The sequence below is a fragment of the Euprymna scolopes genome, chromosome 38 (assembly GCF_053919585.1).
Source record: "Euprymna scolopes isolate OS-2025 chromosome 38, ASM5391958v1, whole genome shotgun sequence".
Taxonomy (NCBI): domain Eukaryota; kingdom Metazoa; phylum Mollusca; class Cephalopoda; order Sepiida; family Sepiolidae; genus Euprymna; species Euprymna scolopes.
Window position 1 is genome coordinate 77,701,041 of NC_136519.1, and position 17,575 is coordinate 77,718,615.

General features: G+C 29.9%; 1 protein-coding gene across 6 annotated transcripts in view; it reads left to right on the plus strand.

Annotated features, from left to right (window-relative positions):
- The window catches only part of LOC145263202 (uncharacterized), a 420,826-nt gene that overhangs the window by 390,145 nt on the left and 13,106 nt on the right, over nucleotides 1–17,575 (plus strand). For 2 of the 6 annotated variants that reach the window (XM_080120271.1, XM_080120272.1), the window contains one exon: nucleotides 2,508–3,428. The exons of 2 other annotated variants lie outside the window; for them this stretch is intronic. In XM_080120271.1, the coding sequence (XP_079976397.1) occupies nucleotides 2,508–3,428 (921 nt within the window). Of the gene's footprint in view, nucleotides 1–2,507; nucleotides 3,429–11,882; nucleotides 12,008–17,575 lie in introns of all 6 variants that reach the window. 2 more of the 6 variants (XR_013864489.1, XR_013864490.1) reach the window with 2 other exon arrangements.

Here is a 17,575-nt window from a genome sequence, read left to right on the forward strand (position 1 = left end):
AAGCAACTTTTATTTTTTGACATGGGTTTTCTTGTGGAAATTTTGGTTCATTGCGATAACAAACAAGTTTTTTTTTTTTTTACATAGGCATCACCACATTATCAAGGCCAAGAGGCCACTCAAGGATAAGGGTTAAAGAGTGTACAGTAGAAATTGGACAACATAGTAATCATTAGTAATGAAAATTCGGTAAATTTGATAACTTATATGGAATGGTTCATCAAGAACTTATTTACGTTAGACTTGAACACAACCATATTGTAGTCAGCCGGAAAACGGAAGACAATTTCACAGGCGTGCAGTTCTAAGAAAGAAGCTTTGTTCATGGAATCTACGTTTAGGTTTAGGCACAGATAAAGAGTGGGGGGAATTATTGATAGTGTTTTCAGCTAGACGAGTGTTTCTTGTGAAAGTTTGGCGGGGGGGGGGCATAGACTGAAGCTCAGTTGAACACTTTCCATATTCTAAATGAATGACAAAAGTCTATATTCCAAAATTCACGATTTTGATCATCTTATTAATTTATTTAATTAGTTATTGATTTTGCGCTAGGAAACAGATAATGTCAAGAATTGTACAAGTCAACTGAATTAAAGGAATAAATTATAAGATGGTCAACATCATGAATTTTGGAATATAGTTTTTTGTCATTTATTCACTCTATTGCTTCTTAAATAAGGATTGGTATATATAAGAAAATATTTCTACAGAAATATATATATATTTATATATAGTATTCTGGAATATTAGAGCATTTTGCCAAATAATAAAAACTATTTGTAAACTACTTTACAGCTCTGTTCTTACTATGATATATATATATATATATATATGTTTAGGATGACTGTAAACAATGCTGAGAAAAGTGCAGAGCACATACAATGCGTAGAATTCCCAAATGGTCACCCATCTTGTACTAACAATGCTCAATGTTGCTTAACTTTGGCGATCTTATGAGAACTGGCGTGTCAACATGATTATGTCGTATATAAATTATGCAGTGTGTCTTTAGCAAGAACAGCCTAGCGGCAACTATCCTTCTCCAGGTTTCACAGCACATAGAACACCTGGCATTACCAAATGGTGACCCATTTTAGTATTGGCTAAGCTCAAACATTGCTTAACTTTGGTGATATAATGGGAACCAGTGTGTCAAACACGATTATGCCATATATATTTCTTATTACATAAGTGATATATATTTTTATTTTATTTCTTAGGACATTCACTTAGGGTAAGTCCAAAGATTTATTTACAAAGGGTACAATATGAGAGTCTGTCTTGTGCGGTGTCTTCGAACTCTCTAATCCTGGAGAAGTATATCTACAATATCTATCTTATTGTTTAGAGGGGTGCTAGGTCATTCCATTATGACAATAAGAATTTGAAAAAAGAAAAAAGAAAAAGGGGTATAAATGATATAAGCCAAATTACAACGTAATATTTTGTAAAATATACAAACATTTGTTTAAAATTAATATTTCGATATAATACGTAATCATTGGAATTTTTTCTTGCCATGGTTATAAATGAATTGAAGAATTCAATAGTAGAGAATCGATGTTGTTCTTCAACGGTGATATTTCATCATATCTGGAAGATTACGCTTGGTGTACGTGGTATGAAGTTAATGGTTGTGTTCTCCGTGATTTAATTGTTTTCAATTTTAAATGAAATGCATTTGATATGCATATATAAGCCAAATTACAATGCAATATTTTGTAAAATAAACATTGATTTGTTTAAAATTAATATTTTGATATAATACATCATCACTAGAGCTATGACAGTAGCATATTTTTTGTTCATTGTTTTGACTTTCGAGTATATATCCGACACAGACACAATTAATCAACCGAGAACCACATCACTCTACATAAAAAAAACATAAGATATTAATGGATATATATATCTGAGAATCAAAACAAGGAAAAGAATATGCTGTTGTCATAGCCTTATTTACTCATGTTTATAAGCCAAATTACAATGCAGTATTTTGTGAAGTAAACATTATTATTTTGATATAATACGTCATCACTGTTGAAGAACACGTGGATTCTATATTACTGAATTCTTCCATTTACCGCCATGGCAAGAAAAATATGCTGATGTATTATGTCGAAATAATAATTTAAACAAATGTTTGTTTATTTTACAAAACATTGCATTTAATTTGACTCGTATGTGTATATTATACGTATTTCATTTTAAAATTTAAACAATGCATATATCACAGATAACACAACCTTAACTTATAAAAGATTTGTTTGTTATCAAAAAGTACTGATATTCCTAGAGTTAATGATCGTTGAAATACCTACAAAAAAATAATAATGAAGTATGTTTTTTATGGCATAAAAAAAAAAATCCTGCAAAAAATCTCGTTTCTTATGACCTTAACAAAAATCAATCAAGAGAAAATTTTAGTTTTAAGTTTAAAAAAAAAACTACTCTTTTTGGTAGTAAATGCAAGAATTATCTCCCTTTTACTTTTATGCTTTCCACAGCGTGAAAATTCGAAGACCAGAGTCATACCTCCCTTCGAGAAGGGGAGACCTCAGCCTCTGGACAGTTTTTCAGGACAAGTCGATAATAAACCAAAGGAGGTGATGGTGGCACCATCTTCTTCTCCTTTACCGAAATCCAATAACGTTGAAAAAGCTTCGCATATACCCCAGAAATCTCCAACTGAAATCCTTGTAAATTTCCCTCCAGCAACAAAGGCTTCCAATATCGAATCCGCTAATTCCATTACGAATGTCAGAAAGATGAATAACCCCTTCCGCAATGCCTCATCGCAAATTCCAAGCTTATCACAGATTCCGAATCTGTCGCCCCCTCCACAAGCTTCTCAGCCAGTTTCACAAATTCCTTCTCCAAAATTCTCTCAGATTCCAAGTCCCAAATCACCTTCACAAATCCCTCATCCTAAAGGGTCTTCCCAGATCCCGTCACCAAAGCAAACATCTGCTTCTCTCAACTTCTTTCCATCTCAGATTCCACCTCCGTCTTCCAACTCCAAAAATCCATTTCTCAATTCCAAAAATAAGAATGGAAATCCTTTTATTGGTGAAGAAACCGCCAAAATCTCTCCACCCAAACCCAAAAACCCTTTTATTAATTCCTCAAGTGAGGATTCTTTTCCGAAATCCAAGTTACCCGTCTTTAACACTGCAAAGTCTCCTGACTCTACAGCGCCAAGTTCCCCACCTCGCCACAAAAGCGTTAGCGAATTTGACAGCCCCATTACAGCCGAATTGGATTCGGTTGTTGCCTCTTTGAATTCTGCTGGAGAAAAGATGATGCCACCCTCTTCTCAATCAGGGTCGTCCAAATCGGCCAAATCTGCCACCCACTCGCCTGAAAGCTCTTCGTCCCTACCCCTATTGAAGAAGGTGGACAAAGTCCCGCCAAATGAAGTTACTCTTGTAAGTTCCCTCATGTCCATTTGGGTTGTGCGGTTTATTTAACCTGCGTGCGTGCTCCTCCTACCAGTAGTTTTCCCGCCCCTTTCCCACCTTTCGCACTCACTTTCTTCTACTTCTGCGCATGTCTATTGATGGGTAATGTCTTTACTTTTTTTTTTTTATAAATATTATTAAAAATAAAAATTGGTGCTTATCTAGAATTAAATCTACTTTCAAAACAAAATTACAGAAAAATCTTTAAAGTTTTTTTTTATATATATACCTGTCACGGAACGAAGGCGTCATGTTCTAAAAATCATGTAAATTGTATTTTTTTTTCTTTAAAAAAATTTTTTTTTAACTAAGAAAAACAAATTTTATGATAAAGCGAGACGTTATACGTTCATCTACCATGTTTTATAAATAAGACAATTCAATTTGGACTATCAAGATTAAAATCAGCCTTGTAATGGCTACAATTTCCTAATAAAATTACTAGAAATTGTAAAAAACAAATGATTTTATATATAAAAAAAATGCTTGATTAATTTATGTGGTTTTTGGAATATGACATTTTAATTCTGTGATTGCTACATACACCATAAAGATTTTACTGCAATTTAGTTTTTCTTAAATAGGTTTAAATGAAAATAAGCACCAAAAATTAAAAAAAAAAAAATTCCACCTGTTACATTCGGATCTCACTTCAAGATTCTATGACTAGATTGCAATTGGGCCATCAAAGCTCAGGAGCCGTAATCAATCTAATATCAACAAATACTTGTCATAAATTGTCCTATAAGGAATCGAAGTTTAGTTCATTCCATTCATCAATTTTAATACTCCCATAATATTCTACATCTTTCAACTGATAATCATTTCATCTCGTTAACTCTTAGCCTTAAGTGATAACTTATAAGCAAAATATATTATAATACAAGAAGCTAAAGAAGGAATCTCTAGGATTCAATAAGATGGGAAGGGTTACTTCCCCTTAGACCAATATTGCTATCTTAACTAACGGCAAACAAGGTTTTTCTCTCAAAATATTTAAACACACAAAAAAAAAATATATATATATATAGTAAGTTATAAAATATGTATGGCGATTAAGCTACACTGAATATTCCGCGTTTCATCCACTCTAGGACTCTTCAGGCTTATGCGCAAAGCCTGAAGAGTCCTAGAGTGGATGAAATGTGGAATATTCAGTGTAGCTTAATCGCCATACATATTTTATAACTTACTAACTAGCTCTAACTACGTATTGAGCACTTTTGAAGTAAATACTTAAAGTTTACACATAAATTTATACTTTCGTATATTAATTTTATGTGAGTAAATTAAGTAGTTATATATATATATAGAGAGAGAGACATTAACATCTTCCTTGCCAAAAGCTGTTAAATGTTGTAGGCCAAATTTATGAATAGTGAAGATATGTTTTTTTGGAAAGAGAAAAAGGTTTGTTTTACTATACACATAGATTCGAAAAACTTGTCAAACAAATATATAACAAATAAATGTTATCAAAGGCAAGATAAGTTACTTTTCTATCTAACTGGATGATTTTTTATTGTTTTTATATAATGTAACATATTTATTCAGCTCGAAAAACATAGTGTTTACTGATGAATTTGTAAATTTTTTAAAATGGCGCCCGACTCTCTCTCTCTCTCTCTTGAACATGGTAAATTTGGGAAAACAAGTTAAAAAATAAGAAACTATACAAAATACTGTTAGAAACTCGCTCAATATGTTACTGTGACATAGGCTGACATATATTTGGTGGGTTTCTAACAGTATTTTGTATATTTTTTATTTTTAACTCCTTTTCCCAAACTTACTGTGTTCAAGAGAGTCGGCCAACATTTTAAATTTTCCAATACATCGATAAACATTGTATGTTTTTTGAGTTGAATAAACATGTTACATAAAATAAAAACACTAAAAAATTATCCACTTAGGTAGAAAAGTAACTTATCTTGCCTTTGATAACATTTATTTGTTATATATTTGTTTTTTGACAACTTTTTTGAATCTATGTATTGCAAAACATGAAAAAAAGATACTTCAAAATTAACATTTATTTTTCTCTGTTCATCCACTTAACACATCATGAGAAAGGTCTCGTACACCGAAAACTAGGCAATACAAACAATAAAAGATGTAACAATTGGAATATTTTTTTATTTTTTAATAATATTTATAAATTCTCGGATAATTCATCCAGTTAATTCTAATTTTTTATTTTATCTAAAACGGTCCCTTGAACTTTACTAACTCTCTCACTCGTAACGTCTCAATTTAGTTCCCCATCTGAATGTAACGGCCAAGAAAACTATGGTTCAATTTTCAGTCGTTTATTTAATTCAATCTCGTTAATGTTTAATTTTTGAGGTTACTCATTTAAATTATTAATTTATTAATATATTAATTAACAATTAGTTAATTAACAATTAGTTTCATTTTTTTTTCCAAAATTCTCATAATAATTTGATATTTTTTTAAAAATGCATTTTCAACGTCTTGTTTGCAAGTTTTGTTTTCTGTTTTGTTTTCTGCCATTTTTTTATGCATCAAATGTTTGCTTGTTTTTTTTTTTATTTTAGTTTTTCTTTTGCGTTTGTTTTTTTTTGTTGTTGTTTGTATCATTTTTTTGTAGTCCAACTTTTGTAGCCATTGCTTTTTTTTTTTATTTAATGTTTTTATTTTTGTTAAACTCATCAAAATATAAATTTTTTTATTGAGTTAATATTTTTATATTCTTCAGATTACTGTTTTCATCTTGAAGATTATTGCCACAATGTTTTGGTCAATGTAATCTCCAAACTTTCTTGTTGAACTCGGGAATCTGCAAGAACCTGTGGCACAGTGGATAGAGTACTTGGTAAAATTCAGTTGTAAAAGTTTTTTTGTTTTTTTTTTACATGGAGGTCACCACTTATCAAGGCCCAGAAGCCACTCGGGGATAAAGGTTATTATGTGTACAGTAATCAATGGGATAGTATCGTAGTAATAGTTAGACTCCTGGAGGTTGAAAGTTCGATCCTTAGTCATGGCAACCGAAAAATGCAATTGCGAATTACTTAGGACTTCTACCCAGCCATGGCTGACTGATAGATGGATTGAATATCTTTATTCAATCCAATCGAAATTCTGCAGAACTTAAGAGTTCGACAAGACACACCTGAAGAAGACTGAAGTTTACACAGACCGAAACATTGTGCAAATAACACTCAAGATGAGAACAGTAGTCTTTTTTTTTTTTTTTTTTTTTTTTTTAACACGGTGGTCACCACTTATCAAGGCCCGGAAGCCACTCAGGGATAGTCTGAAGAAGACAAATTAGAGGATTAATCAATCCTTATCTAAAAAAAAAACAAAAACATTCAGAACCTTAATATTTTTACAAATTTTATATTTTTCTTTTTTAATGAAACTAAAACTGAAATAAGCAGATTCTGACTTTTTTTTTTGTTCCTTTTTATTAATTTATACTTTTAATTATTTGTGCAATGTATATAGTATATAGGTGTAGGCCTTAGGAAAATGGGAGGTGCTGGGCCAGGGATCACTTGACATTGCATTTTTTTTTTTTTTTTTTTCTAACAGTGGCCTCCAGTTTTCCAGCATCGAGAAATAACAGAACTTTGATGGTGATATCTGTGAGATCAATTACCATACATGTGTAAGAAAATTGGAAACAAGGTGTACTGGAAGGGATATATATTTGTCTGCGCGTGACAGAGAAAAGAGTTCCTTTTAACCCGAGACGTCTTTCGCCATCCTTATCAGGGGCGAATGATGGCATTTTGATTTTTAAAAAAGGAAGTAGGGGGAAGCAATTAAAAATGAGGTGAAAATGAGAAAGGCATATATAAAATTATCATCAAATAAATATGTAAAGGGAGAAAGGAAAGGGAGAAGAGAGAGGGGGGGGAAGATATATATATATATTTGGATAAATTAAGTATGTATATATATATATATATATATATATATATATATATATATTTGGATAAATTAAGTATATATATATATATTTGGATAAATTAAGTATATATATATATATATATTTGGATAAATTAAGTATATATATATATATTTGGATAAATTAAGTATATATATATATATTTGGATAAATTAAGTATATATATATATATATATATATATATTTGGATAAATTAAGTATATATATATATATATATATATATATTTGGATAAATTAAGTATATATATATATATATATATATATATTTGGATAAATTAAGTATATATATATATATATATATATATTTGGATAAATTAAGTATATATATATATATATATATATTTGGATAAATTAAGTATATATATATATATATATATTTGGATAAATTAAGTATATATATATATATATATTTGGATAAATTAAGTATATATATATATATATATATATATATATATATATATATATTTGGATAAATTAAGTATATATATATATATATATTTGGATAAATTAAGTATATATATATATATATATATATTTGGATAAATTAAGTATATATATATATTTGGATAAATTAAGTATATATATATATATATATTTGGATAAATTAAGTATATATATATATATATTTGGATAAATTAAGTATATATATATAGATATATTTGGATAAATTAAGTATATATATATATATATATATATATATATATATTTGGATAAATTAAGTATATATATATATATATATATATATATATATATATATAGATAAATTAAGTGTATATATATATATATAGATATATATAGATAAATTAAGTGTATATATATATATATAGATATATATATATATAGATATATTTGGATAAATTAAGTATATATATATATATATATATATATATATATATAGATAGATAAATTAAGTGTGTATATATATATATATATATATATATATATATATATATATATAGATATATTTGGATAAATTAAGTATATATATATATATATATATATATATATAGATATATTTGGATAAATTAAGTATATATATATATAGATATATTTGGATAAATTAAGTATATATATATATATATATATATATATATATTTGGTAAAACTGGTAATTAGTAAAAACCTGAAGTGCTCAATACTATTGCAGAGCAACTATGTTTTATTTTTTTATTACCGTTTTATCTGTTTGGTTACATGTTTCAGATGTTGGACCATATTTATAATCCAATAGCCTCGTCAGACCTTACTTCTGTAATATATATCCTTTATTTATAAAATAATGAGTGAGAATGATATATCCTGCATATAATTATATGGGAAAGAGAAAGAAAAAAGGGGTGGGGGCATTTGTATATCTTACATAGAAAATATACAAGAGAGAGGGTAGGAAATTTATACATATCTAGCTATATTATCTTTCTACAAATCACCTAAAGTGTCCAATGTAGTAATGAACCTGTTCTGCCGGCAGAGAGAGGGCTTCTGTCATGCAATAGACAGATTCAAGAGTTTTCAAATGACTACTCGATCAGTCTCGAAATAGAATTGAAAAAAAACAGTTGTCCTTATATATACTAGCAAAAGTACCCGTCATTGACTGGGTTCAAAAACAGCCTACAGAAAATGGACTCTGATTTATGAAAGTATGATAAGTTATGAAAAGGAAGGGTTGTAAAGAGATAGCTTCGAATTTGGGGGTATCAAAACCAAAGCAAAATATGTTGAAAGTAAAAATAAAATAGATAAACCCCATAATTTATTATACCATACCTGTTCACACTGAAACACTTATCACAATATTCTGTGGATCTATATTAAAAAACCTTGTTAAACTTTGACATATTTCCATTCTATAGAGGTCAGGCGCGAACGAAGACCCCATAATTTTATTATACCATATTTCTTCAAACTAAAACATAATTATCAAAGTATACTTATGCAGATAGATATGAAAAGTCTTTATTAAAGTTTGTGCCTATTTCCATTCTATGGAGGCTAGGCGCGAACGCAGACCCCACAATTTTATTATACCATCCCTATTTAAGTTAAAACATACTTATCAAAGTATTATTATGTACATCTATATAAAAAACAATTTTTTATTTTCATACTTTGTGGACCAGGCGCAAACGCAGACCCCACAATTTTTATGAACCACCATTCTGCCAGATCAAACATACCCATTCCTGTGTCTTGATACATCTATCATTATATGTAATCAGTTTTTTTAAAATAGTCAACCATATAGGAGCCTATTCATGACCACACACACATTCAGCCTTATATTATAGATATATATATATCACAGTAACGAAGGGAAGACTTTAATTCATGATTAAAAATGTTTAAAATAAAATCAGCAGAGAGAAGAGAGGGGAAAAAAACGTTGACTTTATTTCAAACAATGATTGCAATATATAAATTTTGTATCCATCCAAGAATCATTATATATATATATATATATATATATATATATATATATATATATATATATATAAAAGGTATTGTTGAAAGGAAATCAATAAAGTAAGGTTTGCAATAGCTAAAGTACAAATGATTTAAAAAAACCCAAAAAACTATGCATTACTGATTCCGTAAGCGGACCCTGATTTCATTGACACAGAAGGCCTTTACTGTTTAGAAAAGATTCCTACAATCCACATCAACTCAACATGAGGGCAATCTGAAAAAGAAAAAATGTAACCTTTTGGTCCTGCTTTAAATCTGTGTATTGGTACATTTTTGTTTGCCACCAGGTTATCCTGTTACCCTTGCCAAAATTTACACTAGCTAAATTAATCGCTACTTACTGGTGTAGGGTTCCAAATATATATAAAAAGAAAAAATAAAGATTGGATTATTTTTTTTTTTTTTTTTTTTACCTTTTAGTTGAACTATTTTAACCTTAAAGTTGGAGCACTTTAAACCTGAAATTGATCTTTTGAAATCGAAATACAGAAACAACTTTCAGAAAGGTCATGCCACAATGTACAAACTATCATCATCATCTGACAGAAGTTTAATCATATTTTTAAACAGAAAAAGTTGTAGATATTTTAGTTTTAAAAAACGAATTCATAAAAAAATCAACTAATTAGTTTATTTATTAGTTTGTTTATTAAAATGACATTAAAAAAAAAAAAAAAAAAAAAAAGCAAATTTCGTTTCAGATAAGATCCCCCCCCCGCTTACAAATGTCATTGTTGTTTATGACTTAATAACTTTAATCGTGTTATGAAATTGTCGATTTATTTTGATTTCATTTTGTGCATGTATTATAGGAGAAAACAAAACAAAATTGGTCGTTGTCTAGAATTCAACCTAATTTTCAAAAATCTATGATGCCATAACTGTCACTGAATGAAGATGTCATATTCCAAAAAGCATGTAGATTGATCAAGTATTTGTTTGTTAAATACAAAATCAATTTTTTTTTTTTTTTATGGCTTTAGCAATTTTTTTTTTTTTTATAGTTAACTAGAATTGTCTTGCCTGGTTGGTAAATACAAAGATTATATTTTAATTAATGCAGAATTTCTATTTATTATAAGCAGAAATACCATAGGTATCAAACATAACATCAAATTACTTTAAAAAAAAAAAAATGAAGTACCCCCCCCCCAAAAAAAAAACAAACAAAAAAACTAAAACACGTGCATGCAAATATTGTTTTTTTTTCTAAGCAGTTTACTTGTAAGTAAAAAATAAAAACTCCAACTGAAACCAAAACCTAAAGACAATAAGTCAAGTACAAGAACCATTACACCAGCTTGACATGATTTTTAAATAGTGTTTTCAAACCAACTAAAATCTTAAGATAAGGAAACTTATGTATTACAGCCGTGAAACAGTTGGAAATAGATAAAAATCCGATGGCCTCCCACAAACCAATTTTTCAATTTTTACCCCTTAGCGACCCTTTTTTAACGAATGGAAACTGATTAAAAGTATTCCACATGTTTGTAGATCAAAAATTTGTTGAGTATGTAGGTTGAGAAGTGTCCTCACATGCATATATTCTCACTTTATATAGATTATATCAGTTTACAAGGCTGATGTTGATCACTGTAGTTCGAATTGAACTCAAATTTATTATAAACAACTTAGCTCAAAACAAACTTTCACTAAATAAATTTCATTTTTAGTTAAAAAAAACAAATACAAAAAACTACTTGATTAATTCATGTGATTTTTGGAATATGACATTTTCGTTCGCCAATGAGTACGTACATCATAAAATAAAGATTTTTCTGTATTTTTTATTTTTTTTTTTTAATCAGGTTGAATTCTAGACAAGCACTAAAATTTTTTAATGGGTCTGGATTTAAGAAAAAAAATGTATTTATAATTTGTGCTGGTAAAAAACGGAATCTTTTGTTCTCTCTTCCTTTCTTTTACCCCCCCCCCTAAATACCACCCCATTCCCTCTTTTTTTTTTTTTTTTTTTTTTTTCTCTCTCTCATCTACATTTATCTTTTCAGGGAGACCGAAATACTTTTTTCTACATCACTGCTAGTAGGAAAAAACCGAGCCACTGAATCCTCTAGAATGAAATCTCAAACACATACAAAAAACAAAACAAAAAAAAATTTAAAGCAAATAAAAAGTAATTTTTTTTTTTTTTTTACTGTTTGTAGCTTTTAAATTTTAAACCATTTGAATGAAATTTGCTCCCAAATCCTTCCTCTTTTCTGCACCTTTAGAATGAATATTTAAATTTAATTTTCATTTAACTTAGTTGATATGTTATTTAGGCCTGTTGCAACTGCAAGTTGAAAAAAAAATCTTTATTTTTTTTCGATGCAAGGGTTACCAATATTGCTTGGCTTGTAAATTAAATAGAATTCCTTTTAAATCAACAAAAAAAAAAAAAAAATACAGTTTTAGGTACAAGTCCAGAATTCAGCCGAATTAAAAAAAAACACCAAAAAAAAAAAAAAAAAAAACCCAGAAAAATCTTTGTATGTACCCTTCACGTAATGAAAATGTCATACTCCAAAAATCATGTAATTAATTTTTTTTTTCTTTTATTAACCAAGAAAATCAAAATTTTACAATGAAATGAGGCAGCGTGTTTTGATCCACCATATTTAATAAAGAGAGACAGCTCAATTCAAACTACTGAGATTTTAAAATCAATCTTGTAATGCCTACAATATACTATAAACCACTAAAAATCGTTAAAAAATGATTTTCTATATAAAAAAAAAATACTTGATTATGTGATTTTAGGAATATGTTTTCGTTCCATGGTGGGTATGTATATCATAAAGATTGTTCTTAACTTATATTTTTTCTTAATTAGGTTGAATTCTGGAAAAGAACCGTATTTTACTTGGTATTATCTTCCCCTCTTCCTCTTTGAACTGTATAGTTTTAATAGAACTAATATTTTTGTATGTTTATGCAAGAGAAAGCATGACTCCCCTCCTCCTGCTGACCCCCACATCTTAGGGTGAGGACTTGATAAAGGATAACTTTAGGTTTAACATTAAAAAAATGAACACATTCAATCAAATTCTACAGGGCGGATCGATAAGTGTCACCCTAAAGAAAACACCACTACAACTTTATTTTAAAACTTTTATTGAAAAAAATCAAAATTCAGATAAATTGATTATGTAGCAGAGCTGACATCTATTCAATGTAGCCGCCTTTAGCCTCAATCACCACCTCGATACAGGTTCAGAACTGAGAATATGCCTTTTCCACAAGCGCCAACAGGAGCTCGGCAGATGGCAGCAATCAGACTGGTTTTGGTGTTATGGGAGGTCATGTTGATGATCTCGACGTATGACCAAACAAAGTAGTCTAGCGAATTCAGACTAGGTAGGAGGGGGGGGGCAGTGAGAGAAGGGTAAAAAGTTGTAGCATCTCCATCTGAAACCAAACCTGTGTCTCTTTGGACTTGTGGACCAGTGCCGAGTCCTGCTGTCTGACCCAGAGTCTGCTAGCAGTCACCTGACTGCATTAGGGTATTGCCACACTTTTCGGCACATCAGGTACATTTTGGTGTTGACTTTCAAACTGACTTTGGAAATGTGAGGTGGCATGATATGGCCATCACTTGAAGCAACACCAAAGACCATAACTGTGTCCAGAAACTTTGTTTTCATCACCTTGGGTACATCCCTATTATTTGTGGCAATCCAGTGATGCATTTGGAGGGTGCTGGCAATGGTCCTGTTTTCATAACTTGGATCAGTAGAGAGCATGAGTTGTACAGTGGCGTATCTCCGATCTCACTAGTTGAACATTGTGCCACTTTCAGACATGATAGAAGGCTCCTATCACTCTTGGGATTTGTACACAACTGGTCAACTTGTAGATGGTGTGAAAATGTTTTTCATCAAACAGAAATTAAATGAAGTCTTTTCTAGGGCGACAATTTTATCATTCCACCCTGTACATATATTTGCGTTTCTAATGAGTGCTGATTCAAGAAGTTTTCATCAAGATTGATTTAAAAAAAAAAGTAATCGGTTATCAATTAATATTTTTTTTTTATCACACGTCTCTTCAAATAACTGTTTATTTAAGTTATGTTATGTATTTTGTAAAACTATTTAGATATTTTTAAAATATATTTACAGAAACATGGAAAAAAAACAGTGAATATTTCACTTTTTTTTTTTTTTTACAATTTTAGCAGTTTCAAAAAGCTGAATGTGCTACAGAAAATAGTTTAACAGTTTTAAAATGTAAATATTTCACATGACAAAATATATAACATCAAGTTAAATGAAGATACTTATTTGATAAGATATGCGATAAAATATTAATTGATAAAAAAGTCTAAAAAGTCTAAATAGTTAAAAAAGAAGTTTACATATTTTTATATATTGTATCCATTTTGCACTTCCATAGTTCACCTGATAAACACGGACGCCACCTATCGGCGTGTATGAAAGTTAGGCTCCTGTTTTATGCACAATTACCAGTGAAAGAAATGAAATAAAACAGTGTGACACTTTGTTTATTAGTGTAGGAGAATTATCTCCAGATAATTTGACACCGTATATGAATGCTTTGGTCGACAAGAGTGATGTCCCATTAGCTGAATGTTGATTTTTTGGTATTTGTACAGTTTAATCAAGATATTAAAAAATATTGAAAAAAGTTTCAATTGTACGTATCCGTTATGGAATGAAGTTCTCCGGAAAAAAAAAATTCACTTAATTTCATCAAGTAGTATTTTTTTTTTTTTTTTTTTTTTTTTTTTTACAGGGAAAAAACAATTTATGATACCGAGCAAAAGGTTTGATTTTTGGGAAGAAAAGCTAGTATTAAAGAGAGAGAAAAAAACCCGAAGAAACTGAGTTATGTGTTCATCAACGTTTCATCTTTATTTCGAGACTTCCTCTGGATGAATGAGATTAAGGAAACAAAAACACCAGTACAAATGTTTGAAAATGTTTCATGTGCAAAGTGTGACGCTGTCCTATTTCAGAAACGGAAAAAGACGTTGGAAATTCAAAAAAGGAGAGGAGCTTGCGTTGTTAGAGAGAGGGAGATTTTTAATAACGTCATATGGTCGGTAATGTTTTTAAGAGATATGAATGCAATTAATATTCTTTCTGGGGGGGGGGGAATGTCTGGTAAAATTCAAATATAGGTGTGTATTAAATGAAATGAATGTGTTTTTATTATGTAATTTATTGATTGAGATAAATATATTTATTATTATAGGAGGTGTTTCTATGGAGTGAGAGGGTTAACAATAAATATATATATATATATATATATATATAAGTAAATTCTTGGTACAGCAAAATGAAAGGAGAAATTTCAGAGGAAACATAATTTAAATCAAAAAGATCAAAGAAACAAAAAACGGGCAGGTGGAATTGTTAAAGTTTCCTTAAGGCATTATCGTCTGACCCTCTAAGAGGAAATGTCAGAATGATAAATTTATCATTCTGATGTTTCCTCTTAGAGGGTCAGACGATAAGGCCTTAAGGAAATTTTAACGATATATATATATATATATATATATATATATATATATATATATATATATGTATATATGATCTCTTGAATAACGCTTTAACAGTGAGAATCCTGTTCAGACTTTAATAAAGTCTGTTGTACTTTAATTGAACGACTACGACCACATATATAAAATTATAATGCTATACCTTTACCGTTTAGTTGCAGTGAATGAGCAATGTCTGTGACGGTTGTGAATCGACAAAAAGTGCACAAGAATTGACAAAAGTTGATCTCTCCAATTTGCTAGCCATTTTCTTCTTGATTTCAGTTCAAACTGCTCAATATACACTGCTGATCAAAAATTTATAACTACTTAAAAATCTTTAAAAGGAAACATTTTTTTTTTTTAAACTCTTCTGACTTAAGGTTACTAATACTACAATCTAAAAGGTTATGGAAACAAAAAGTTACATTCCAAAAATTTTATTTAAAAATTTGCATTTTTATAAAATTAGGCTTTTTACACATGATCAAAATTATAAGACCAACGGTATAAATTGTTAGATTTATGGTAATTTTAATGTTTTTAGTTCAGTTAGAGATTAGCAATCACTGTGTAAAGGTGTTACCATGCCTAAAGCAAGAAAACTAACCGAAGTTGAGCACTCTCGAATTCTAGGATTCTATAAGCAAGGTTTGTCCCAACAAGCGATAGAAGCTAAGGTAAATCGCAGTAAAACTTATTTGCAACTTTCTAAAGAACACTGAGAACTACGGAAAAGCAAAATCTTTTGGTAGCCCCCCCCCCCAATTTCTCCTGCATTGAGTAGGAGAATCAGACGGGTTTTTATGAATGACAAAGGACTTTCTTCTAGTCAAATTAAGGCGGTTACAGATGCTGATCGCAGTCCAATAACCATCAGACGACACTTACAACAAAAAGGCATGGTAAATAAAAAGCATAAACAAATTCCTCGATTGCTTCCACGTCACAAAGTGGACTTAAGATTTGGTCGTGAATACCAAACCTGGGACGTTGAGAAGTGGAAGAAAGTCCTGTTTTCTGATGAGAAAAAATTTAATTTATATGGTCCTGATGACTTTCAACGATATTGGCATGACAAAAACCTGCCTCTTGAAATTTTTTCCACACGTCATGGTGGTGGAGAGTCTGTAATGGTATGGGGTGCCTTTTCTTACAGAGGGACAATGGAGCTCCAGATGGTGCAGGGTCATCAGACAGCAGCTGGTTATGTTAGCATGCTACAAAAAGCATCTTTGATGATGGAGGGTCATCGTTTGTGTGGGGATGGATGGTTATTCCAACAGGATAATGCTGCAATTCACACTGCAAGACGGACCTTGAACTTTCTACAAGAAAATAGTCCATCTCTTGGGACATCCTGCATGCTCACCGGACTTGAACCCAATTAAAAACGTTTGGGGATGGATGACAAGAAAGGTTTATCAAAATGGCAAACAATATTCAACAAAAAATGAACTTCGTGAAGCCATCTTCAGAAACTAGAGCAGGACCCCCTTGCACCTTAATGGAAACTCTTATTTCTAACATGCCCCAAAGAATTTTTGAAGTCATCAAAAGCAGTGGAGATAGAACTCATTAAGTTTGATTGTTGAATGTTTTCATACACTTTTTGTACAATTTAATAGAATTTTTGTCTCCGGTCTTATTATTTTGATCATGTGTAAAAAGTCTAATTTAATAAAAATGTAAATTTTAAAAATACATCTTTGGAATGTACCGTTTTGTTTCCATAACCTTTTAGATTGTAGGTATTGGTAACCTTAAGTCGGAAGAGTTTAAAATCTATCCTTAAAAAGTTTTTTTTTTTGTTTTTTTTTTTAAAGATTTTTAAGTGGTCTTAAATTTTTTATCAGCAGTGTATATAACATCTTCTAACACTCACATGTCCTCAATTGCCATACCTATTCCAGAATTTTACCTACCAACTCAATGTAGACATACTATGTATTGTCTATGTTTAGTGAACAGACATATTTTGTGCATTGTATTAAACAGCCAAATGTTTTGGCCGACAAGAGTGATGTTCCTTTAGCTGAATGTTGATTTTTCGGTACATATACAGTTTAATCAAGATATTAAAAAAATGATAATATTGAAAAAAGTTTAAATTGTACGCATCCGTTATGGAATGAAGTTCTCCCAGAAAAATATTTCACTTAATTTCATCAAGTAGTATTTTTTTATTTTTTAAAATTT